Here is a 25,342-nt window from a genome sequence, read left to right as displayed (position 1 = left end):
GCATTGTATGCTCTTAAGATCCACTGCAAAATGGAAAAATGTGACTTAAAATGAAGATAAAATCGTTCTAGAAACAAATATTTGTCTTGATCAGTTATGAAACTCAAGACCCCGGGGCCCAGATCTTACTTGTCTCATCATTTTGTGGGGCTTGCAAAAGCAATTCATATGACTTTGTTATTCTATAACCAGGGGTGCACATAATTTTTTGCCCAGGTTCTCAGAGGAGGACCTGGAGATGTGACTTGGTCCTCATTGAGCTTGAGAGCCGACCCGCCTGATGCGATAAATTTATGACAAGCTTTACTTAGAGCCAATTAACTTTAATTAATTATATTAACAATTAATGCTTGATTAACATCAACTGGCACAACAAAATTGCCATTAGTTTGAAGTGAAATGTAAAGAAATAAGAAGCACCAATTCAAAATAAAGGGCATTATGCGGCTCCCACATTAACTCCAAGCCTTTTTAAAAGTGGGACATCCTCCTCATAAGACCTCATTGAACGTGCATGTTTAGCTTTGTAAAATGCGAGCAAAAACACATTTGTCAGTGCATGTCACTGTTCATTACCTTTATTCCGCCACTTGTCCATAGGGCGAGTGGGGTCCTGTTTGACATCGATAGTTTGCTTAATTGCCACATGCTCTGTTTTTTTCGTGCTTTTCAAAGTTTGGATGGCTGAAGTTCTTTGACCCTACATAAAATGCGCTGCTCTTATCGGCGACATTGGGATTCTCACGGCACATTTTGTACCGCATTTTCGTGCGAGCATCATTTGCTTCTAGCCATGGTACCTCCTGTAGCCACTTTTCAGCAAAAGTCCTTTTTTTCGGTAGCTCCGGTGACGTCTCTGTCGTCTGTCTGTCTTTTGACGGGGGTTGGGGAACACGGAAGTAATTTAGTGATGGCCAAATGAAGCCTCATGAAGCAATGAAGCTTTGCAGCCAATTGGTTTGCACATGTAGCAAAGCTTCATGGTGCTTAATTTACCCTATGGCGCCATCAAGTGGTCTAGAAGCCTTAGAGGTCAACATTGTTAAGAATTCAATGGCTATTTGCTTAAGACAAAGATGTGAATGTGCTTGTGTTAGTAATTTAGTATATGAACAAAATACAACAAGTGCTAAGGGTAATTTGTTATTCATTTTTATTTAGAAATAATAGCTTTCCCACAGTGGCTGGCTTTAAACAGTTTCTTTTTTTTGGGAAAATATTTCACCAGCTTTAGAAAATATTCTTTCACAAGGCACAGATGAAGCTGGGGTGCAGAGAAATGTGAGTGCCAGTTTATATAAATTTGGGTAGGTATTCTTTTGTGCCTCCCAGTACACTAATGGATTGGTCATTCTGTTGATGTTTGGTTCAGATAGGTACACACACACACACTCACATTTATATTAAAGTAGTTTTTCTCCCTTACCTTATTGAAAGCAATCAAATCAAAATGTTCCCATACAGGGGAGGATCGCTCTTTTCGCGCAGGTTCCATTGCAAGCAAAGGACAAGGCTCGAAAAAAGATTGCACTGGTTGCACTGTTGCGCACAGATGTAACAAGTACAGGAGCCCGAAATCCACAAAATGTGAAATAACAGGCGATCGCCATTGCGTTTTGCAACCAATTTATACCGTAGTCTGTCCTGTTTTTGCAATGTGCGCCAAACGTTGGATCACTTCCGAAGCACTCACGAGATTCAGCCGGCCGCCGGCAAGGCTTCCCACGTCATCATTTCCGGGTTTTGCCGAAATGAAGCGCGCCTCGCTACAAGCTTCGTGGAAACCCCCCTCCCATTACTCGACACAAGCTTCGGAACCTCGGCTCATTTCGTCCCATCACTAAAGTATTACTCAGTGTGGCCTGCCTCTTCAAAATTTTGAGAAGTTATTTTCTCGTGTCCGCCGCAAATACAGCGGTCAGCCATCGGTACGCAAAAGCATATGGAAGCCGTTGAGGGCCAGCGCATTTGTCTACGTCCAGTACGCATGCGCGCATGCGGACCACTTATGTGCACCCCTGTCTATAACATATGTTATAAAATGTTATACGTTATACAAAATACCAATATTGCAGATTGTTATAATTTATAATAATCTTGAGATATTGCCATCATTGTTTTCTTACCAGTCCACCTATTAAAATAAAAGATGACAACTTTTTTTTTTTTTTTTTTTTTGCACCATTTACAGTTACATCCAGGTCTGAAATGTTCCAGTGTGGGCATGTTGTGCTCTAGTTTCATTTGGGAAGTCCTGTGGCTACCTCAAGTGGCAAAAAACATCCTATTATTCATGTGGCTACACACCGTGTGCTCTGCTTGTCTAAAAGTCTCTAATCATGGCCTCTATGGTGGCGAATAACCTATTGATGTGGCAAGTGTCATTATCACCAAAGGATAAGGAGTAGTCATTGTAAAAATAGTACTAAGCCATTCTAAACCTTTGCGAAGTTATCGCTAATTGAAGTCACAAACCGTGAAACACGTTTCTAAAGATACACGATAATATCGGTCACCGATAATTATCGGCCGAGAATGGCAATTATGACGTCACACAGATAATCCAGATAAAAAAAAAATTCAACCGATAATGCAATCCGATAATTATATACTTGATTTGGCCTCCAAATGTGCGCAACCGAAGAATTCAGCACGCCGCCTCCTCAACCCCTCCCCTCTCTGAAGCCCCTGAGGGAGGAGGGGTTGAGGAGGCGGAGTTACACGACAAGAAGTAGTTGAATATTATGGCGGCTGTTACTAAAAAAACGACGCTCTCGCCATCTGCGAAACATGTACCGTAGAAGTTCCACGAGCCAGAAAGAAAGCGTCCTCATTCAAAACCACTAACCCAGCAGCCATTTAAAACTGCATCACAAAGATTTTTGGAACAAATACGAGGCTGCTGCTAGCGGGAATGCTAAAGCTATTGTAAACACTAAGTTCAACTACAGAGCTTGTGACGATACAGAGTCGGGCTGTTTGGGAATGCAGCCCAAGGCGCGGGGTAAATTCGCATCTAAGGCTAAACACCGGCATGACTGGAGACCGATAGTCGGCAAGTAGCCGTCTTCCGACGGAGCCCGCCGAGGCGGGCCGAGCCGAGCCCGGGGACCTCCGGCGAACACCCCGGTTTCTCGAGCATTCCCCCACGGCGTTCGAGCAGAGCCAGGACCCGAATAAGCCGCGGCGAACCGGCCGGGGCGGGCGGATTATCCGGTACGAACGTAGCTGTCGCCGCCGCCGCCAAGACAAGACACGTTTTTTTTTTTACCTAAATGACCCGAGAACCAAAGCCCTGGATAAAAAAATAATGCAGTTTATACGACCGCCATTCTTCATGAAAAAGTGATGTCCAGTGAGCAAGCTTATCATGACGGCACAGTGTTAGATGATAATTTAAACATGGAGAAAACGAAGTCAGCCAGTCAATAATACATTCATTATGTAAAATGACGAGCGGTCAGATGACTTTGTAACGCTGCCTTTATTTTTGGCTTAACTCACGCAGAAAACAACACGCACGCGGATGCGAGCTCCAACTCCGTCCAAATAGTACTGCCTTGTAGCAGTTTAGTTGCTGTAAAGCAAATGTCGTGAAAGCAGCAAATGTTAACAAAGCGCTGCAGAATGGGTACATGACATCTTGCTCTGTAGAGTTAATCATTTTCACAGTGTGCAACAAAGCATATAACATTAGCAATCACTTTTCAAATTATTTAACTTATTTCTCTGCTCAATTACAGTCACAGTAGATAATCAAATTCTTAAATCAATATTCTGTAGCCACAAATATTATTCAAAATCTTTCCTTCTTCCAAGTTTTTTTTTTTTAGGATTAAGTATAATAATGTGCCTGTGACACGAAAATGCATGTTTATTTCATAATACACGCGGTATTTTATGCCCCTGAATGATATGGACCGCTTGGATGTGTGTGGAAGCGATCGCTATATTTATTTAGTTTTTTGAATCCCGCGCCATGAAAATGAGTGACTTCCGGCTTCGGTCTTGCATTGAGGAGGAGGGCGCTGTGACGTGTACGGTAGAAGACGTCCTCTTCACTATACAGTGTACTGTTGTGTATGAGGACGAAGGATTCAGCTGATTTTGCGGATTAATACGTTTATTTTTCGCATCACGCCAGCCAAATGGCTGCAGAAAAATCATTCTGTGTGCGGGAGAGGCGTATGCGCCTTTTTGGAGTTTCAAAAGGTTCCCATTCACCGTGGATATTTACTGTGGGACCATTGGACTAACGAGGAAGTGAGTAAACATCTTGTTTTGTATTATGTCAAATACGAATACAGTGATTACAAAGTAAACACTACAAAATTCCTTTAAATAAAGGACTACTTAGGTTTGATCATTGATAGGCATGTAAAAAGCTCTCCTCATGCTCATTAGCAGTTAGCTGTTAGCACGTTAGCTGCACAACAACTCCAGCCACCCTCCTCCCGGGAACGAACTGTAAATTGCTCTCCGCCGGGCGGTTTGCCGATCCGCGAAGACATTCGACAACCGGGTCGTCATGTCAAATAATCCAGGCTAGTTACGTGTGATTTTCCACTTCGAAGACTTTGAAACATCCCTCGGTTCGGGTTAGCATGTCGGCTAGCTGTCACTCCTTCTGGTTTGTTTACATTCTCCGAAGCCAGGGAAGGGAAATAACATATGTCTGATTTAGGTGTCATAAAATATCGTTCGGGAGGTGCGACAGTAAAGGTGAAGTCGACAGTTTTGACCATTATGGAGTAATTTTGCCATGTCGTCTTGAATAAATGGATTTTTATTATTTCATATTCCATTTAGCACAAGATTGTTATTTGTCATGACCATGCCATTTATTTAGCAATTGGGGAAAATACTTGGATAAAAAGAATATCCTGTAAAAATATGGAAGGGACAGAAACAATGACATTTTGCCGCTCTCTTTGTCGCGTTTTCCTCGTTGTGAATAGTTCCCCCTCGACGGGCTGACTGGTCCTTCTCAAGCCATTTATATAGCTATTGGGGAAAAATACTTGGATAAAAAGAATATCCTGTAAAAATATTGGAGTAGAGAGACTGAAACAATGACATTTTGCGGCTCTCTTCGTCGCGTTTTCCTCGTTCTGAACAATTCCCCCTCAATGGGCTGAAATGTAAAACCGATGAGCCCAGTCTACCGCTGACGTCATCCACCTGTTGGGGACGCTAAAGCCCTATAATGGTAGGCGTGGCTAACCGGCAGATTAAAAGACTAATTTCTCGTCATCTGCGCTTTGCTAAATTGTTGTATATAGTCGAATCGTCTCAAAATATGATTCTAATTCACATAATAATGCCATTTGAGACTTTTTTTTCTGGTGTCATATGCTCTTTAAAACAAGGCTGTTAAGATTATTTTCAGCTAGCTATTTTTCTTCCAAGAAATCTGAGAGAAATACACTTGAAGCGATGGCAGATAATTTCACTTATTGCCAATAGATTTACACTTAAAACTGACTAGTTTTAAGGAGGTGTGTTTTGCAGTGTATTAATGTTATATATGTTAGGAATGGCTTACTTTTAAAAGCATTTTTGTGCAACTTAGGTATTTACTCTGTAAGTACTTGTTGCCAAAGGTTTACCATTACACAATGTCAGACAATCTGTCATTTAGATGTTTGAATTGACAACTTGTTCATATTTTATGTGAAAAAAAAAAAGAGCAATAAATTATATTTTTGCACAGTAATATTTTCTTTTGTGTATACTTTAAAATTTTACATAAATCTTTTAATAGAATTATCGGCTTGACATTATCGGTTATCGGTTGGAATGAGGAGGAAATTATCGGTTATTGGTATCGGTTGAAAAATGTATCGTGCATCACTACACGTTTCATGCTACAGTACAATTTCAGTGGGGTCTCACTGAAAGTGCACACCACCAAAATACCAAGTGTGACGAGCAAAACATATACTATAGACCAGGGGTCATGAATTAAAAATCCTCTGGGTCCGAAATTAAAAAATTACAACAATCTCGGGTCCAGAAATATTTTTAATGCTTCATTTTTTTCCAAAAAATACAAACGTATCTTTACGTGGCCATGCTTATAATTACAACATTCAAAAATGTAAATAAAATATAAAAAATAAATTTATAGTAAGTAATAAATAATATTTAATAATAATTAATTAGTAATAAATAATAAAGCGATCATATTGAGCCCTTAATTCCGCTATTTTTTTTAGAACAGATGGCAGAGTTCACAGGGAAACTTTGTGTAAAAGCTGCTTGCTTCGTTTCATAATGCCTTTTCAAATGGCTGCTTTTTACAAGCGCTTCCGTTGTTCGGCCATTCCTCACTACGAGGCGAAACGTCTACACAAGACGGTTGCTTGCGCAAGGATCCGCACACATGCGCACATCGGGTAGAAGCGGCGAGTACTCACTATTTTTGTTTTTATTTAGTTTTTTAGAACCTTTTCATTGCCAGAAAAATACTTTTTTCATGCATTACCCTCTCATACTTTTAACCATTGTGGCTTTTTGTGTTAGCTTTGAAGCAGTTGACCACATTAGTCACGTAACATACTTTAACCGTCTTTATTTGGTATAACTGCATTTAAGTATTTTCTTAAGGCATTTTTTAGTATGTTCTGCCTGTATGCATCCAAACAAAACAAGTTTAGCGCGCACGGTAGTACTTTGGGTGTCAAATTCGACTAATGTAGGACGTTTCGCCAATGTAGCAAATTTTGGCAGAACACCGTCTCTGAACAGATGAGGATAGCGGTCTTGTGCTGCCGCCAGGTAAAATGGACAAAAATGTGTTAGTCTACTCCTCCTTAAACACTGTTTTCTGCATCAATCTTGCGTAGTTTTGAGCACGCCATTTGCCGTACCTTTTCGCTCTTTCCTCCAACTTCATTCGGCTCAGTTTTTGGCTGTCAATCCGCGGAGTCTGGAAAGCGAGTGTGAGACATGCTGTTCTAAAAATAACTTACTTTACGCGCGTCACCGCTAAGGTTTTTGTTTGTTGCCGCTCTGCAAACCTGGAGAAAAAATGTTTTTGTTGTTGCAACGTTTATTAGTTCGGACAGCTTGAGATCCGGTCCAGACGGCTTGGGGGTCCGGAACCGGACCAAGGTCCGCGGTTCCGTGACCTCTGCTATAGACCCTACCCACCGACGTCACAAAATCACGTGCTCGCTGTATGGTTCCGCCCACTTGTCCGTCATTTTGTGTCTGTATTATCAATGGTCTCAATTGATCGAGCAATTTATAATGCATTTCATGGAAGACCCGGTGCTTTCGGATGCCGTAAACTCACTTGATGCGTTGCATAAAAGGCGTTATGTGGAAAAGCTTCAGTTTATCCATTCGCCAGATCCATATTTGATGCCTAAATCGATGTTTTTCGACCCGCTGTCTCCGCCGTATTTGCCTGACATCTGCTAGCTACCCTGAACTGTACAACTATCTTGTCCACACAAAATCAGCCTATTCTCACGAAAGTTTGAAAAACTTTAAGAGCTTGGAGGCTTATAAATACTTCGTTGCTGGTTGGGTGAAACAGGTCCTCGTCCACGAAAATTCGGCAGGAATCTATCTTGTGCTTGGAAAGGTGAGTTACGAAATTTTCAATTCAAAATCTTTTGTTCTTGCTAACATCCACTGTCAAGTCTAATGTATTTCATGTCGTTTGACAATGGAGTTAGGGCTTTTAATGTTTATATGGTTTAGCGATAGCACTCTCACTACATACATACGTGTATGTTGTCGGCGATTAGCCTAGCAATGATCTTAAATTGCTGTTGTCAGCCCAAAACCCTCTAAATATATATTAAATGCATCTTACCAGATATAAAATGACTACTACATAATCTGTGGTAATCGTTTGGAGCCCAGTTTTCTCGTCGAATTGCAGCAGCCCATCTCGCTCTCTTCTCTCCGGGTCTCTCTGAATCCGGTAGAACTTCAAGTCTCTCCGTCTTCTCCGTCTATCTTCTCTGTTATTGCAACCGACCGCCACACACGCCTTCACCATTTTGATTATTAATGTTAACGAGCAGAAAAACACATCGTAAATAGGAGGAATGTACGTAGCCGTAACAGGGAAACATGATGTGTTGACGGACAATTGGGCGGCACTAGTCAGGAGGAAGGAGTTGTGACGTCACGTGGGTAGGGTCTATATGCAGTTCACATCATAATGTGTTTAATGTAACAGCCACACCCTATTAGATGGTTGTACTGCAGTGTCGACAAAGAAAGCATGGAAACTCACTCCTTTGTTCTAATGTGATGAAACGACACACAACAATTAATACTTATGTTCTCATGACCTGAGAGAAATATTGTCTCTTCTAAATCTCAAAAGACTTATTTTACCAAATTTTCTAGCGCTGTCAATTTGCTGGTGTTTTAGACCAGAATTATGGGTGCCAACACGTGTCAGCTGTCGCCATATTTGTGCACTTAGTCAATATTTTCCGTTTCCATTTTACAAAAACACTACTGGAAAACGGAACATTCTCTAACTTGCTCCAAAACACCTGGGAACTAAAACATATCGAGACGAATGCCAGCTTTCATCTGACTAGATGAGAGCGAGACAAAATTACAACGTAGTTTCCGTCATGTGTTCACAATGTGTGGCATTTCTTATTGTAGGTGCATCGAGTTGACCTATGTCATTGCAGTGTTTGGTTTTGTCACTCATGTGATGTGCTTTACTCACCCCCTCACTCACCGGTGTTCTTCATAGCTAGGCTTCGCTCCAGGCTAGCTTTTCTTGAAACACATGGTAAGATTTCCTTTGCTGTTTTGGCAAGAGAAAATATTCAATGTTGCTTTAGCCTTTAAAGGTCTGTGCTGAGCGATCATCACTGACTAAATATAACTATTGGTGTTAGCATAGCATTTGCATAGCATTCGCATTAGCTTCATTCAGCATGGCCTCCTGAGGTGCTGGATAGTCTTCCAGAACAACTTAGGTGCCGTCTGAAAGTCCATCTCCATGGTCTCTTTGAACTCCTCCCACACCCTCTGCGTTGCCGCTATCACAGCCAAGGCTGCAGTCCTTCGGGCCTGTCGGTACCTTGCAACTGCCTCAGGACTCTCCAGGGCCCTGAAAGCCTCCTTCTTAAGTCGGATAGCTTAGACCCTTAGAACCGAGGTCTACCACAGTGTTCGAGGGATACCGCCTCTTGAGGCACCTAAGACCTTAAGACTACAACTCTTAGCTGCAGCTTCAGCAATGAAGACTTTGAACATGGACCACTGAGTTTCAATGTCTCATTCTCTACAGGGATGTGATAGAAGCCCCTTAGGAGGTGGGAGTTGAAGGCCGCATTAACAGGCTCTTCCTCCAGACGTTACCAGTTCATCTGCACTCCTCGTTTGGGCTTGTCCAGAGGCTTCCCCTGCTAAATCACCACTTGGTGGTGATCAGTTGACAGCTCTGCCCCTCTCTAAACCCAAAAGTCCAGAACACATGGTCTAAGGATGATACAATCACAAAATCGATCATTGACCTTTGACCACGGGTGGTCTGGTACCAGGTACACTTGTAAGCATCCTTATGTTTGAACATGATGATTATTATGGATAAACCATGACTAGCACAGAAGTCCAATTATATAACACCACTCTAGATCAGGTAAGCCGTTACTCCCAATTACGCCCCTCCAAGTGTCTGTCATTGCCGACGTGTGCATTGAAGTCACCCAGGAGGACAATGGAGTCCCCCTCAGAGGTCCTGTGAAGGACGCCATTCAAGAACTCCAGGAAGGCCGAATACTCTAAGCTGCTGTTCAGTGCATAAACAACTGTCAGTTCCCCTTTCCCCCACAAACCTGAAGTGTAGGGAGGCGACCCTCTCATCCTCCGGGGTGAACTCCAAAACAGCGGCGCTCAGCCAGGGACTTGTGAGTATCCCCATATCCGCCGGTGCCTCACGCCTGACCCAACTCCGGAGAAGAACAAGGCCAACCCTTGTCCAGGAGTTTGGTTCCGGAGCCGAAGCTATGTGTGGAGATAAGCCCCAGCAGATCTGACTGGTAGCGCGCCACCTCTGACATGAGCGCAGGCTCCTTCCTAGCCAGTGAGTTCACACACCACGTCCCTAAAGCCAGCTTCTGCCGCTTGGGTTTGGTCGGTCGAGACCCCCTGCCTTCACTGTCAATCACATAGTAGTCCACCTGCGCCCATCGGTCCGCCCTGTGGGTGGTGGGCCCACAGGGGTGGGGAAAAGCCAAGTTGTTTCTTAGGGCTGAACCCGGTTCCTGCTGAGTGTGTATCATTGTAGGAAGAAGTGCTGTGTTCGGTGGTTTGACTATAACGTGGTAGCAGTTAACATCTCGTTTTTAATAATGGTAGTAGATCAGACAGACCTGTTCCTGATTTAGTGCTGATATGAACCTGGTTTTGATTATAATAGTTTGCAAACATTTTTCAAAACGGATGCTTTGAAATTGTTTGGAAAACTTTTTTAAATCTTTTTTTTATAACTAAAACCTTTGAATTTTTGCAGATGAAAATTTGAGTATTTGTCTACGAAAACTAGATGACTAAATGGCTAGATGACCATTTTGGAAAGACTAAAATATGGCTAAGACTAATAAGTATTTTGGTCCAGAAGAGGCTAAAACAAAAATTAATTGGGCTGCCAAAAACAACACTGATGCCAAGACAATTTTCTATTAAGTCGTGTATGAAACAAATAGTTTCCAAAAATCACCTCGAGATAAGTGTTATTGAAATGTGCTGTAGAATGATGCTATATGCCTAAAAAGTATGCGAAACGACTCTCTTCTCAACGCCTCAGAAAAATACAGTAAGATGTCATTGGCATATTTTTTATTTGTATTTCTTATCATGATTATAATTTTATAATTACCCTTTTGCTTGCACAGTGATTAATGTTGGCTGAGAATTGGTCAATCCTCTGGTTTATTATGCCTGCAAACTCTTTGAGTCAGCGTAGTTCAAGGTGGAGGTAGTCAACCACATCCAAGACTTGCAACTCTCCTGAGTTCTCAACCTCTGCTGGGCACTGTAATGACGTGCTACATTTCTTACTTGTCTGGATTTTCTTTCCTTTTTCCTGTTATTAAATATATATCATTAAAGTGTATAGATAATTTAATCAGTGTTAGTGAATTTTAACAGTAACATGTTTTCATACAGAAACTAACCGGTCAGAAGGCTACAGCAGACCATGCAGCTTCCTTACTGGAGAAGCAATTCAGCAGCCCTGCTCCCAGAACTAAAACCACAGTGCTGATGGTGGATGAAGTAAGATACGTTATAATTTTGTTTAAATAAATATACTGTATATGTACACTACTGTTCAAAAGTTTGGGTTCACGTAGAAATTTCCTCATGACGTCAGCTGTCAAGCATGGGGAAGGTAATGTTATGGCCTGGGTTGCTTTAGTGCTGGTAAAGTGGGAGATTTGGACAGGGGCAACAGGATTTTAAATAAAGAAGGCTATCACTCCATTTTGCAATGCCATGCCAAGCCATACCATGTGGACAACACTTTATTCAGGCATGAAAATCTCTCACCTTTCGGCGAAATTCGCCGTTTTGAAGTCAAAAAGGATGACCTACGTGAATCGTGTAGATCCGAGGAGAAAAATTTTAAGGGGGGGGGGGGTCGTTTGTAGGCATGTGCCAGTTACCTTCACGGATTACCATGCTATGAAAACGTCGCGGTTACAAAACCACTAAAATTTTCCGTCATACAGTAGTACGTATTCGTTATTTTTCATGTGTCGAAAATGCAGCCAGAATTAGCTTGGCGCGGCAGCGCTTACCCCTTCCCCTGTTTGATGCTGTGTGTGTCAGTGACGCTATTCCAGCAAACCCAAAAACAAGCACTCCAAACGCAACGCGTAAATTCTTCAATTTATTGATCTCTCAAATCGTGGTAACTGAAATATACCAAATGAATACATTTAAAACGTTGTACACTCGTATTTTTCCACATGTGAGTAGCTTCAACAGTTTAGCTTCATGAAAAAGTTCGTCAAAAAGAAAACACACATTTTCCTTTCAAATTCAATACACAAAGTTACTAAAAACTTACAAAGACGAATGATAGCAAGGCTTAGCTAGGACAGCAACTTCATTGAGGTTAATCACAGCCGCTGAGAGAGAAACACGTTTGTATGCGGGGAGGAAAAAAACAAAACAAAACAAGAGCGTCAAAGATCGCTAATTGCGACAGATGATCTTGTACTAAGCACAAATTCACATTCGCTGGAGGAGGTAAAGTATCACTCCCAATTGTTTTTAGATGAATGCATTTGCCAGCATATTGAATTTAGTGAGTAATGGTTTTCGTTTTCATATTTTGTGATATGACAAAGTTACTGCCGTTCGTTGCAGCTTGCGTTGAACACTGCCGGAGCGTCCGGTGAAAAAATAGCTCCCGCTAAGGTAGCGTCAAGCTTGTGTATTTAACAGTAATATAAAAGCTGTGTTGTCAATAACGCGGTATCGTAATGCGTAACTAATCTGGTTACTTTCTTTCAGTAAAGAACAATCTAACGCGTTCATTTTTCTAAATCAGTAATCTGAGTAAAATTACTTTCCTTGATGCCTGTGCGTTACTATTTTGTTATTGCCCCATAATGTGTGTAGAATGAAGAATACTGTAGTCATGGGAGTGACATCACATGTCACATTTTTTAATCGGGGATGGAACAAAAAGGGTCACGTGTATTATCATGATGCGTGAGCGCTGGGAGTTTGCGGCCAAAACAACATAGCCTTGCTACCTCGCCAGGATGCAATGAAATATACTACAAACGGCTGCATTTGCACACTGGAAACACAGCCATTACTTCACATTTTTGTCCAGTAAAGATAACAAAAATATCTCCGTGCGCTGCAAACTTTGCACTGGCTCAAAAAGACTGTCCACCGCTATAAGCATCCATTTCAAGCACCACTTGGAATTACAGCACAACAGGTAACACGACAGCCAGGACTTTTTGATACTGCTCGTGCTCAATCCTCGGTTCAAGCTCAGTTGTTGTTGAGGGTTTTGAAAGCTTAGGTTTAAAGAAATTCTAAATATCCATCTTGCCTCCTCAGCTGTAGTTTTGGCTAAGCAATGCAAACGGCTGTCTCTAAGGTTCTATAGTCACATGATCTGTTCGAAAAATAATTTGGACCCATTATGAAATACTTTGAAGGATTCCTGTTCATTTTATTCATTTGTGTTGTTTTATTGCTCTAAAACTTTTATAGACAACATTTTAAGGGCCATATTCAATGGTCTTTATTTTAAAGGGGAAGTTCAGAATTTTTTACATTAGGCTTAATCTTTGAGTTAGCCGGGGTTTAATTAGTCGTAGGAAATGATTGAACAAATTCTGTGCAGTTTGACAGTTATTTGTTAGTTTCAGGGCTCCGGAGTGGCTAAGCTAGCGCGAGTCAATGGTGGTTGAAATCAACTCCTTCAACTAATTAAACCCTCGTTAACTCGAATATTAAGTCTTATGTGAAAAATTAAAATGGTCAAATTCGCCACATGTAGGACGTTTTGCCGACGGCGGACATTTTGGCAGAACGCCGGAACATATTTCCTACACACCTTTCTCACCTTTTTAACCCCTGACCCATTTTCATGCCTGTTTATTGGAGTCATTTTCATCCTACAACAGGACATTGACCCGAAGCATACCTCTAAATTATGCAAGAACTATTTAGGGAAGAAGTGGCAGTTGGTATAGACCCTACCCACGTGACGTCACAACTCCGTCCTCCTGACTGGTGCCGCCCAATTGTCCGTCAACACATCATGTTTCCCTGTTACGGCTACGTACATTCCTCCTATTTACGATGTGTTTTTCTGCTCGTTAACATTAATAATCAAAATGGTGAAGGCGTGTGTGGCGGTCGGTTGCAATAACAGAGAAGATAGACGGAGAAGACGGAGAGACTTGAAGTTCTACCGGATTCCGAGAGACCCGGAGAGAAGAGAGCGAGATGGGCTGCTGCAATTCGACGAGAAAACTGGGCTCCAAACGATTACCACAGATTATGTAGTAGTCATTTTATATCTGGTAAGATGCATTTAATATATATTTAGAGGGTTTTGGGCTGACAACCACAATTAAGATCATTGCTAGGCTAATCGCCGACAACATACACGTATGTATGTAGTGAGAGTGCTATCGCTAAACCATATAAACATTAAAAGCCCTAACTCCATTGTCAAACGACATGAAATACATTAGACTTGACAGCGGATGTTAGCAATAACAAAAGATTTTGAATTGAAAATTTCGTAACTCACCTTTCCAAGCACAAGATAGATTCCTGCCGAATTTTCGTGGACGAGGACCTGTTTTACCCAACCAGCAACGAAGTATTTATAAGCCTCCAAGCTCTTAAAGTTTTTCAAACTTTCGTGAGAATAGGCTGATTTTGTGTGGACAGGATAGTTGTACAGTTCAGGGTAGCTAGCAGATGTCAGGCAAATACGGCGGAGACAGCGGGTCGAAAAACATCGATTTAGGCATCAAATATGGATCTGGCGAATGGATAAACTGAAGCTTTTCCACATAACACCTTTTATGCAACGCATCAAGTGAGTTTACGGCATCCGAAAGCACCGGGTCTTCCATGAAATGCATTATAAATTGCTCGATCAATTGAGACCATTGATAATACAGACACAAAATGACGGACAAGTGGGCGGAACCATACAGCGAGCACGTGATTTTGTGACGTCGGTGGGTAGGGTCTATTGAAGAGTTAAGAGAGCTCAACCCCATTGAGTGGTTGTGGGAGCAGCTTGATTGCATGGTAGCCAAGAAGTGCCCATCATGTCAATCAAACTTGTAGGAGGTACTTCTGAAAGCGTGTAATGAAGTTTCTCCAGATGACTTCAACAAATTAACAGCTAGTATACCAAAGGTCTGCAACGATGTACTTGTTGCAAAAGGAGCATTCTTTGACAAAAGCATAGTTTGAAGGAGAAAATGATTATTTCAAATAAAAACCCTTATGTCTAACCTTGTCAGTCTTGACTATATTTTCTCTTCATTTTGCAACTCATTTGACAAATAAGTCTTTTGAAGGAAAACACAAAATTGTCTAGGTGACAAAAACATTTGAACGGTAGTGTATTTACAACTTTTGTTAAAAAAAAAAAACTATTTTAATAACGTTTGTTTTTGTTGGCAATGTTGTATTGCTCTGTTAACAAACTATGTAGCTGAGCCATTCTGACTACGATGCAGGCAACTCTGTGGCTGATAATAGCGCATCCTGTAAAAGCTTTTCATTTTTTGTAACCAACAGGAAATCAATTGGTTAAGCACAATCAAATCAAAATCTATCAAAACACTAAACATCAAGCAATATTGTCATTTACATACTGTATGCTGTTTTGTTAAAAAAGTTTCTGTTCAAACGTCTTGGTACTAAAATTGTCAAAAAACCCATTGCTTTTTTTTTTTTTTTAATTGCTTTAGGGGAAATGTAACTTTTTTGGTTATTAGTACATAAGATGGTGAATCAGATCAAATCGTGGCCTACTACTCCTACTATTGTATTTTAAGACATTTTTGTTATTACTATAATTTACTCTTAAACCAGTTGGCGTGTGTTTGGTGTTGGTATTGTGTCCAAGTTGACGGTTAGCTAGAGTTATGAAACCTGAACAAATTGTTAATTTTTGCCCACTACTCCAGATGTGATCAAACATCTAGCATCAATAGGTTTAATAAATGTATTTTTTATTTGCAGTTGGACCTCTTGTGGACAAGAAAGCAAAATGTGATGTATAACCTTTTTGACTGGCCAACCCGACGCCATTCCCACCTGGTGGTTCTTGCAATTGCAAACACGATGGACCTGCCAGAGAGGATCATGATGAACAGAGTGGCCAGCAGACTGGTGAGTGAGTGATAAGGCCCGAAGTTGTATTGCGACAGGAAAGTAGTTTTCATCCCCAAACTAATCTTTTGATATCCTTTATGTGAAATCATTTTGTTTGATACTGACTCATTTTGAATGGATGAGGTGATATTGTTAAAAGTGCTTTTGACCCTTGAAGTTACTAAAACTCATATTCAGGCAAATTTCTTTTTTTTTTTTTTTTTTTTTTAAAGATATTACACTTTGCAGGTGCAGTAGCATATACAGTATAATGTTTTTTTTAAAGATATTACTCTTTGCAGGTGCAGTAGCATATACAGTATAATGTTTGCGCTCGACCTGTCTACCAAATGCAGGTAGTCCCCGGTTTACAAACGAGTTCAGTTCCTACATTGGGGACATAGCCCGAATTTACACGCAAGTCGGAATTAACCCTTTTAGTACCCTTAATCTCAAAATTACTATCCAAAAACATGTATTATACGCAGTGTTGTTAATAACGGCGTTACAATATAACGGCGTTACTAACGGCGTTATTTTTTTCAGTAATGAGTAATCTAATTAATTACTTTTCTCATCTTGGCAACGCCGTTACCGTTACTGAGGCGGGAAAGGCGTGCGTTACTATGCGTTACTAAGTTGGTTGAATTTTAAAAAAAGTCTGAGAGAAACGGACTCACGGGGACGAGAGCTGAGCAGGAGTGGGGAAGACGCCGTTGCAACCGCGATGCTAGGTGGCTCCAATAATACCTGACTGCAGCCATAGCCGACAAACTACGCCCACATGACACGGTAGATATCATATTATAGAACTAGATGCAAATGACAGACACTGCTGCATTGCCAACATGTTTTAAGGACTACATGCGTTTGTAAACAGCCGCCATCTTAAAGCAGTAGACCTCTCAGGAAGGCCCTGATGTAGAGATCCTTCCTAGCGAACCTAAGTAATTTTTTTTTTTTTTATCTAAAATGCTCCTAAATCGGTAAAATCTTAACTTAAATCTATCTTTAAATGATGAAACAGTTTTAAAACTTACACATGTTTAAAGTAGACAGAAGGGAACTAATGCAATAACGGGAGAAATTTTAACAACTTTAACGATTGATTCACAACTTTAAATGACTTCCACACATAGCAAAGGTTACTAGCTAGTTATCGCAATACCCTTGTGTCTAGTTAAGCGGAGGGTAAAGAATTGGGTTAGGGCCAATTGTCCCCCAAACCCTTTAAGCTTCACATTGTGTGACCTGTGGTTTTTTTTTTTTTTTTTTTTTTTTTTTTTTGAGGAAAAAAAAATATATATATATCACTAGTTACTTTGCCAAGTAACTAATTACTCTTACATTCAGGTAACTGAGTTACTAACGCAATTACTTTTTGGGAGAAGTAATTTGTAACTGTAATTAATTACTTTTTTAAAGTAAAATTAACAACACTGCATGGCACTAAATGCGTTAGTAGACAGCCGCCATCTTAAAGCAGTAGACTTTTTAGGACGGCTCTGTTGTAGAGAACCTTCCTAGCAAACCTAAGTAACTTTTTATCTAAAATACTTCTAAATCGGCAAAATCTTGACTTGAATCTATCTTTAAATGATGAAACAGTTTTAAAACTTTCATGTCGAAAGTAGAGAGAAGGGAACAAATGCAATAATGGGAGCAATTTTAACAACTTTTAACAGTTGATTCAGGGTAAAGGGTAAATTCGGGTAAAGAATTGGGCTCGGGCCAATTGTACCAAAAACCTTCACAAAAAACTTCACATAGTGTGGCCAATGTTTTTTTTTTTTTTTTTTAGGGGGAAAAAAAAAGTAATTATCACCAATTACTTTGCCAAGTAACTAATTACTGTTACATTCAGGTAATTGAGTTACTAACGCAATTACTTTTTGTGAGAAGTAATTTGTAACTATAATTAATTACTTTTTTTCAGTAAGATTAACAACACTGATTATACGTCATATTGATGAAATAAAGCAGAAAAAAAAGATATCTTTCTTCCCTTTAAGTGCCTGTGACGACATGAAGTAAAGCATTATTATGTAAATTAGAATCATATTTTGAGACTATTCAACTATATAGAACAATTTGGAAAAGCGCAGATAAAAAGAATTTAGTCTTTTTATCTGCCGTTTAGACCCGCCTGTCATTATAGCACTCTAGCATTCCCAGCTGGATGATGTCGGCAGGGTCACGATTTTATCTGATTTAAAAATTCAGCCCATTGAGGAAGATTCAGAATGAGGAAAATACGACAGAGAGCAGCAAAATGTCATGATTGTTTCAATCTCTACTCCAATATTTTTACAGGATATTCTTTTTATCAAAGTATTTTTCCCCAATTGCTACATAAATGGTATGGTCATGACAAATAACAGTCTTGTGCTAAATGGAATATGAAATATTCAAAATGCATTTATTCAGTACGACAGGGCAAAATGACTGCATAATGGTCAAAAGTCGACTTTTTCCTCTCCCGAACGGTATTTTATGTCACCGGAGTTAGTCCGTCTTTTGTCATTTCCCTGCTCCGGCTTCGGAGACGGAGGAAAGAGCGTAAACAAAACAGGAGGCGTGACAGCTAGCCGACATGCTAACCTGAACCGAGCAGCTTTTAAGTGTCTTATTCTCGCCTTTTGAAAACGAAAAATCACACAAAACTACCCCGACTAATGTCACACACGGCGGCGGGGTTGATTGTCTTCACTGATCGACCAGTCCCCGGGGGCGAGCAAGTTAGGGCTCGTCAATCTTCTGTGGCCACGGCTGGCTGGCAGTGCTCGTCGCCGGGAATGAATGCTGAAAACAGCCCGTTCTCGGTGGGTAAACCGGCCGACGTCGGAGTGGGGGGCTGCTCGTGGGCATGCCGAGGAAAGCGCATTCTCGGCGGGCACGAGAATAGGACCGAGGGGGTGGACGGGACCATAGTGTGTGACAATTCAAAAAGTAATTAGTTATAGTTACTCACTACTTCTTCCAAAAAGTAACTGAGTTAGTAACTGAATTACTCTATAGTAAAAGTAACTAGTTACCAGGGAAAGTAACTATTTCCGTTACTTTAAAAAGAAGTTGTTCTATGTCAAAGAATTTGAAATTTTCTGGGCAGTATTCGAGTCAGTTGAATAGAGAAGACCAGACAGGTAGTTGTGTTATAGAACCTTGTAGTATTTATTGCACCTCACCAGCAACAGATTTATCCTACACTTGAAGTGCAACAAAAATAAACAGATTTGAATTGCTTACCACAGACGTCGACAAAAGCTTTGCCCCGGGACATAAATTACACTTTACATGCACGTTCTTTCCTTTAATTTCGACCAACTTGAAATAGTGTTTATATCTCCCCCTCGTAAAGGACAAATTTTCCTCTGAATGCTCTGCCGTCATATCCCTCTGCATCTGTTTTGCGTGTGTGTGTTTGCCGCATGCGCTGTTCCGATTTGTGTGTGAAAACACCGTCTCGGGAGTACGTGCGCTATTAGGCTAGAGCGTTTACGTCACAGAATGGGGGATCACGTGAGATTTGACAACAACGCAGCCATATTGGAAGTAGGTCTGGCTTGCGGGACATTAAACTTTAACTTGCCAGTTCGATAAAGAGACAAACTCGTTACTAAGGCGGAGAAACAGATATGTGATCAAACTTAAGCATGTGAACAATGTTGACCCTTAGGAGCAAGCCGAAGACAAATGGAGTAAAGATGTCGACGGGCTTCCACAATTACGCGAAATGGACATTCTGCTGTATTTATTGTTTGGTGCATGTTACTAAACTCATCAGCGATTCCGAAATTACTAATCCATACAAAGCTACGAACAGTTTTGCCCCGGATGGGTGCAGGACCTGCACATTATGACCGTATCAAACGGCAACTCCATCGTTCTTGCAAAGGTAGGCTATGTGTGTTTACTATTTTCATTGCCATGAACCTGAACGCACCCCAAGTCTCAGGTGACAAATACACAAAGCAGAGTAGACTCGCTATGGCTGGTAGTTTATTCAGTTTATTCAAAGTAAGTAATGCACCGCTTTTGACCGTCAGTAACGGTAACGGCGTTGTAACAGCAGAAAAAATAATTAGTTAGATTATCCCGTTACTGAGAAAAATAACCCCGTTATGTAACGGCGTTATTTATAACGCCGTTATTCCCAACACTGGTGACAAGTCGTCGGCCGAGTGGCCCTCTCAGTGGACAAGGAGCATTGTCACCCACAAAATGTGGGCCACCTTATTAAAACGTGTGCCATGATCCCAGTATTTGACATAATATGAAACACGTAGTTTACTTGCCTCACAATGGTCCCACAGTTGTCTGACTTGTTTTGGCCATTATCTGCAGTGAAAGGGAACTTTTTGAAACCCAAAAGGGCTCACACGCCTCTCCCTGGTACAGCAACTAACCTGCAGCACATTGGGCTGGCGCGATGCGAAAAATAAACGTAATAATCTGCTAAATCAGCTGAATCCGCAGTGGTTCTGCATACTGTAGTATTGGCTGTGTACTGAAGATGATTAGCACGCTGACGTCAATTCAATTCAATTCAATTTTATTTGTATAGCCCTCAATCACAACAGAAGTCTCAAAGGGCTTTACAGAGGCAATATGATACACAATTAGAAATGAAGCAACAAAGATGAATAGATGCAGTTGAAGTCCTGGGTATCCCCTATCCTTAAGACCCTCCATGCCGGCAAGGAAAAACTCCAAAAACTCCAGAGTCAATTGGGAGAAAAATGAGAAACCTTGGGGAGTACCACAGTCAGGAGAGATCCACTCCCAGGACGGATAGACAGGAACCCCAGAACGGCTAATGAGAATTAGCAAGCGAAATTATAGTCCGTAAAAATACAGTGGAGTAAAAGAGCAAGAAGAAGTCCCTCTAGTCAGATGAGACGGGGGTAGCAGCGAGGACGTCTATCCAGCCAGGGGTCCGGACAGTCAGGCGGCTGCAGCTGAAAAATAGCCCCTCCCCAGAGGGGGGGGGGGAAGGGGACACCGGGTGACTAGTGATGAAGAGACTAGACAACTAGATATTAACATTGGAAAATAGAAATAAAGTAAGACAAGTGGTAGGTAGAGTAAGAAAAGGAGATAGAACTCAGCGGCTGTACTGCCCCCAGCATTATAGCTTCTAGTGCAGCTTAGACTAAACTGTGAGTCTACTCCGACTTCAACTAGCCTAACCATAAGCTTTGTCGAATGGGAACGTTTTTAATCTAATCTTAAATGTGCAGACGGTCTCGCCTTCTTTAATACTAGCTGGAAGCTGATTCCATAAAACAGGGGCTTGGTGGCTAAAGGCTCAAGCTCCGACAGTACTTTTATAAACCCTGGGAACTACCAGTAGACCTGCATTCTGAGATCGGAGTGTTCTGTTGGGGCGGTATGGAACCAGAGCATCGGTGAGATAAGGTGGCCCCAACCCATTAATGGTCTTAAATGTAAGAAGGAGTATTTTAAATTTAATTCTAAACTCGACTGGAAGCCAGTGAAGGGCCACAGGGGTGATGTGCTCTCTTCTATTGGTTCCTGTTAAAAGTCTTGCTGCTGCGTTTTGGACTAGCTGAAGACCTTTTAGAGAGCTGCAAGTAGGGAGTTACAGTAATCCAATCTCGATGTAACGAACGCGTGAATTAATTTTTCTGCATCGCTTTTAGATAAAATATTTCTAATTTTGGCGATGTTGCGCAGGTGAAAGAAAGCCTTTCTACAGGTTTGTTTAATGTGTGCTTTAAACGATAAGTCAGGGTCAAATAAAACTCCTAGGTTTTTAACTGTGGTGCTGGAGGCTACACTTACATTGTCCAGAGTGACTATCTGGGCAGCTAAAGAGTCTCTAACACTTTTCGGGCCTATTATAAGGACTTCTGTCTTTTCAGGGTTAAGTAGAAGATAGTTAGTGCTCATCCAGGTATTTATATCTCGGACGCAGGCGCTTAGTTTTTCTACTTGCCTGACCTGCTCAGGTTTAATTGATAGATACAGTTGTGTGTCGTCAGCGTAACAATGAAAGTTAATGCTATGTTTTCTGATGATATTACCTAGAGGAAGCATATACAGCGTAAACAAGATGGGCCCGAGGACAGATCCTTGCGGCACACCATAACTAACTCTAGAGTACGATGATGATTGTTGGTTTACATTGACAAACTGGTACCTATTAGATAAATATGATTTAAACCAGCAGAGGGCTGCTCCTCTAATGCCTATGTCACATTCTAATCTCTGCAATAAGATATTATGGTCGATTGTGTCAAAGGCTGCGCTCAGGTCCAACAGAACGAGGATCGAGACTAATCCAACGTCAGCGGCAAGTAACAGGTCATTAGTTACTTTAACTAATGCGGTTTCAGTGCTATGATGAGCTCGAAAGCCAGACTGGAACTGTTCAAATAAACTATTGTCCTGTAGGTGCTGACAGAGCTGTTTAATTACCACTCTTTCAAGGACTTTGGAGAGAAATGGTAAGTTAGAAATAGGTCTATAATTGGCCAAAATTTCAGGATCAAGAGTAGGTTTTTTCAAGAGTGGTTTAATAACTGCATATTTAAAGGACTGTGGCACGTAGCCAGTAACTAATGAGGTATTTATTATATTTAAGATAGTGTCAATAGTTAGAGGCAGGGTCTCTTTAAAAAGTTTGGTTGGGATTGGGTCGAGGAGGCACGTTGATGGTTTGGAGGACATTATAATTGAAATTACATCAATTTGGTCTACAGTGGTAAAGTTATTTAATATTTTAGAGGGGTTTATAGGAGATTCCGAATTCTTTGTCTGCACTTTATCAGATCTAATAACTGGAAGTGATTCATTTATTTTATTTCTAATAGTTGCGATTTTATTGTTAAAAAATTTTAGGAAGTCATCACAGCTAAGGGTGGTTGGGATATAAGGTTATATTGAGCTGTGACTGTTTGTCAGCCTTGCTACAGTGCTGAACAGAAACCTAGGATTATTTTTGTTTTCCTCTATTAAGGATGAGTAATATCTGGTTTTAGCCGTACGCAAGGCCTGCTTATATGTCACTAAGCTGTGTTTCCATGCAGAGAGGGTGTGCTCTGTGTTGGAACGGCGCCAAAGTCTTTCTAATTTACGTGTCGATTGTTTAAGAGAGCGTGTTTCAGCATTATACCAGGGAGAGGCTCGTCTCGGCTTGACAAACTTTAATTTGGAGGGAGCGACGACATCGAGGGTAGTACGAAGCGTAAACATAACACGATCAACAAACTTGTCATTAACAGCAAGGCCGGACATTATTCCTTCATAATTAGATGACATGGAGGCAAATATAGGCTGAATTATCTGTTTATACTCTGAAAAAGAGCGATCACCTAATGTCCTTTTCATCTGAGTTCTAGTCACTAGTGGCGGATTATCTTGAAGCACAAACTGAAAGGTAATTAGAAAATGATCAGACAGTACGGGGTTGTGGGGATGGACACTAAGATCACTAATCTCCGTACCGTAGGTTAAAATCAAGTCCAGGGTGTGCTTGTGACTATGAGTTGGTTTATTTACATTTTGAATGAAGCCAGTCCCATCTAGTAGGTCATTAAAGGCCTTACCAAGGGAGTCACCTTCATCGTCAACATGTATATTAAAATCCCCTACAATTATAATTCTATCTCAGCTTAGCAAAATGCTAGATAAAAAGTCAGAGAAATCTAACAAAAACTGTGAGTAGGGACCAGGGGGACGGTAAACCACTATGAAAAGAACTGGTTTTTGGTTCTTCCAGTTAGCGTCTATAATTGATAGTGCTAGACTTTCAAAGGAGTTATAAATGTAATTAGATTTACTTTTTGAGCTCATACCTAAACAAGAGTGTGATATTACTGCCACCCCCCCTCCACGGCCCTTGCTTCTAGCTGTGTGAAAATTCACGTGACTTGGGGGTGTGGATTCATTAAGTCTAACAAAGTCATCCTGCTGAAGCCAAGTTTCAGTCAGGGCCAAAATATGAATATTATAATCCCCAATTAAGTCATTAACTAACAGAGATTTGGGCGAGATTGACCTGATGTTTAATAATCCGCATTTGATATATTTATTAAGAGCTATTTTATTTTCACTGCTATCAGGGGCTATATGTATTAAATTCTTTGGTCTCGTTCCTATAGTACTCTGTTTTCCCCTGTTCACTATACGAGGCACGGACACCGTCTCTATCTTCTGTCCTGAATTTTGGATTTGTGACAGCTCGGAAAGAGGCGAATGGTCACTACTAACAGAGTTGTGTTTTACACGACAACACTGCGCCCGGGCCCCCACTCTGAAGTCTCACTTTGGGAGACTTAGTTTGGCGGCCAAATTTCGAGTTAAGAGAGCAGCACCGTCCCAAGTCGGATGAATGCCGTCTCGGCGCATGAGCCCGGACTTGCCCCAAAACGCGTGCCAGTTATCAACAAAGACTATATCGTTTTCTGGGCACCATCTAGACAACCAGCGGTTAAATGATGAGAATCTAGAGTACATCTCATCATTGACCAAATTAGGCAGAGGACCAGAGAAAACTACGGTGTCCACCATCGACTTAGCAAGTTTACACACCGAGGCTACGTTTAATTTAAGCACCTCAGACTGTCTCCGCCGGGCGTCGTTACCGCCTGCGTGAATCACGATACGGCGGAACCTCTTCCTACTCTGCTTTAGGAGCCTGAGGTTTCCTTCGATGTCACCGACTCTGGCCCCTGGGTAACACCTGACAGACACCGCCGGGTGCTTCACGTCTCTAACTATGGAGCTTCCAATTACGAGAGTGTCTGGTTCAGCAGGTGTGTCGCTGAGGGGGGCAAACCTATTGCTGACGTGAAGCTGCTGGTGCACTAAGGTTGTGCGTTTACCACTGCGCTTCCCCCGTACAGTCACAAATCCGTCCTTAATTTCCCCCGGCTGCACGGGGCTCGCTGGGGGGCTAACTGCGCTAGCAATCCTACTACTGCAAGCACGACCTGCGGGCCCTGCCAGCTAGGACTAGCTTTCGTCTCTAGAGTGCAGAGCCGTGCTTCTAGCTCAGAAACCCTGGTCTCCAACCCTGAGACTAAGCTACACTTCCTACAGCTACTACTGTCCTCGACGAAGGAGCCAGGGTGCTCGCTATACATACAGCACATTGAGCAGAAAAGACGGGAGGAAGAAGGCAGAGGGCTAGCCATAGCTCGGATAAGCTAGGCTAGCAAGATAGAGCTAAAGAGGAGAGTAGAGTAGTTTTAACCCACGACCTGTTAAATCGTGGGATAAAACAAATTAAGGAGCACTAGGAGAGCCGAACATTCGTCACATTCGCATTCTTCGTCACTCATTTTAATGGCGCGGGATTCAAAAAAATTAAATATATCCATCACTTCCACACACATCCAAGCGGTCCGTTTCATTCAGGAGCATAAAATACCGCGTGAAATATGAACTAAACATGCTTTTTGCTTTCATAGGCATTTTAAAGTGCCTGTGACACAAGAAAGCA

At 41.4% G+C, this 25,342-nt stretch overlaps 1 protein-coding gene across 2 annotated transcripts in view; it reads left to right on the top strand.

Moving 5' to 3' along the window:
* Window positions 1-25,342, top strand: part of orc1 (origin recognition complex, subunit 1) — a 97,579-nt gene that overhangs the window by 61,931 nt on the left and 10,306 nt on the right. The window contains exons 11-12 of one of the 2 annotated variants that reach the window (XM_057841264.1): window positions 11,161-11,268; window positions 15,742-15,891. In XM_057841264.1, the coding sequence (XP_057697247.1) occupies window positions 11,161-11,268; window positions 15,742-15,891 (258 nt within the window). The remainder of the gene's footprint in view (window positions 1-11,160; window positions 11,269-15,741; window positions 15,892-25,342) is intronic. The other variant, XM_057841265.1, reaches the window with a different exon arrangement.

Source organism: Corythoichthys intestinalis, chromosome 7, assembly GCF_030265065.1.
Source record: "Corythoichthys intestinalis isolate RoL2023-P3 chromosome 7, ASM3026506v1, whole genome shotgun sequence".
Lineage (NCBI taxonomy): Eukaryota > Metazoa > Chordata > Actinopteri > Syngnathiformes > Syngnathidae > Corythoichthys > Corythoichthys intestinalis.
This window is presented reverse-complemented; position numbering and strand designations above follow the sequence as displayed.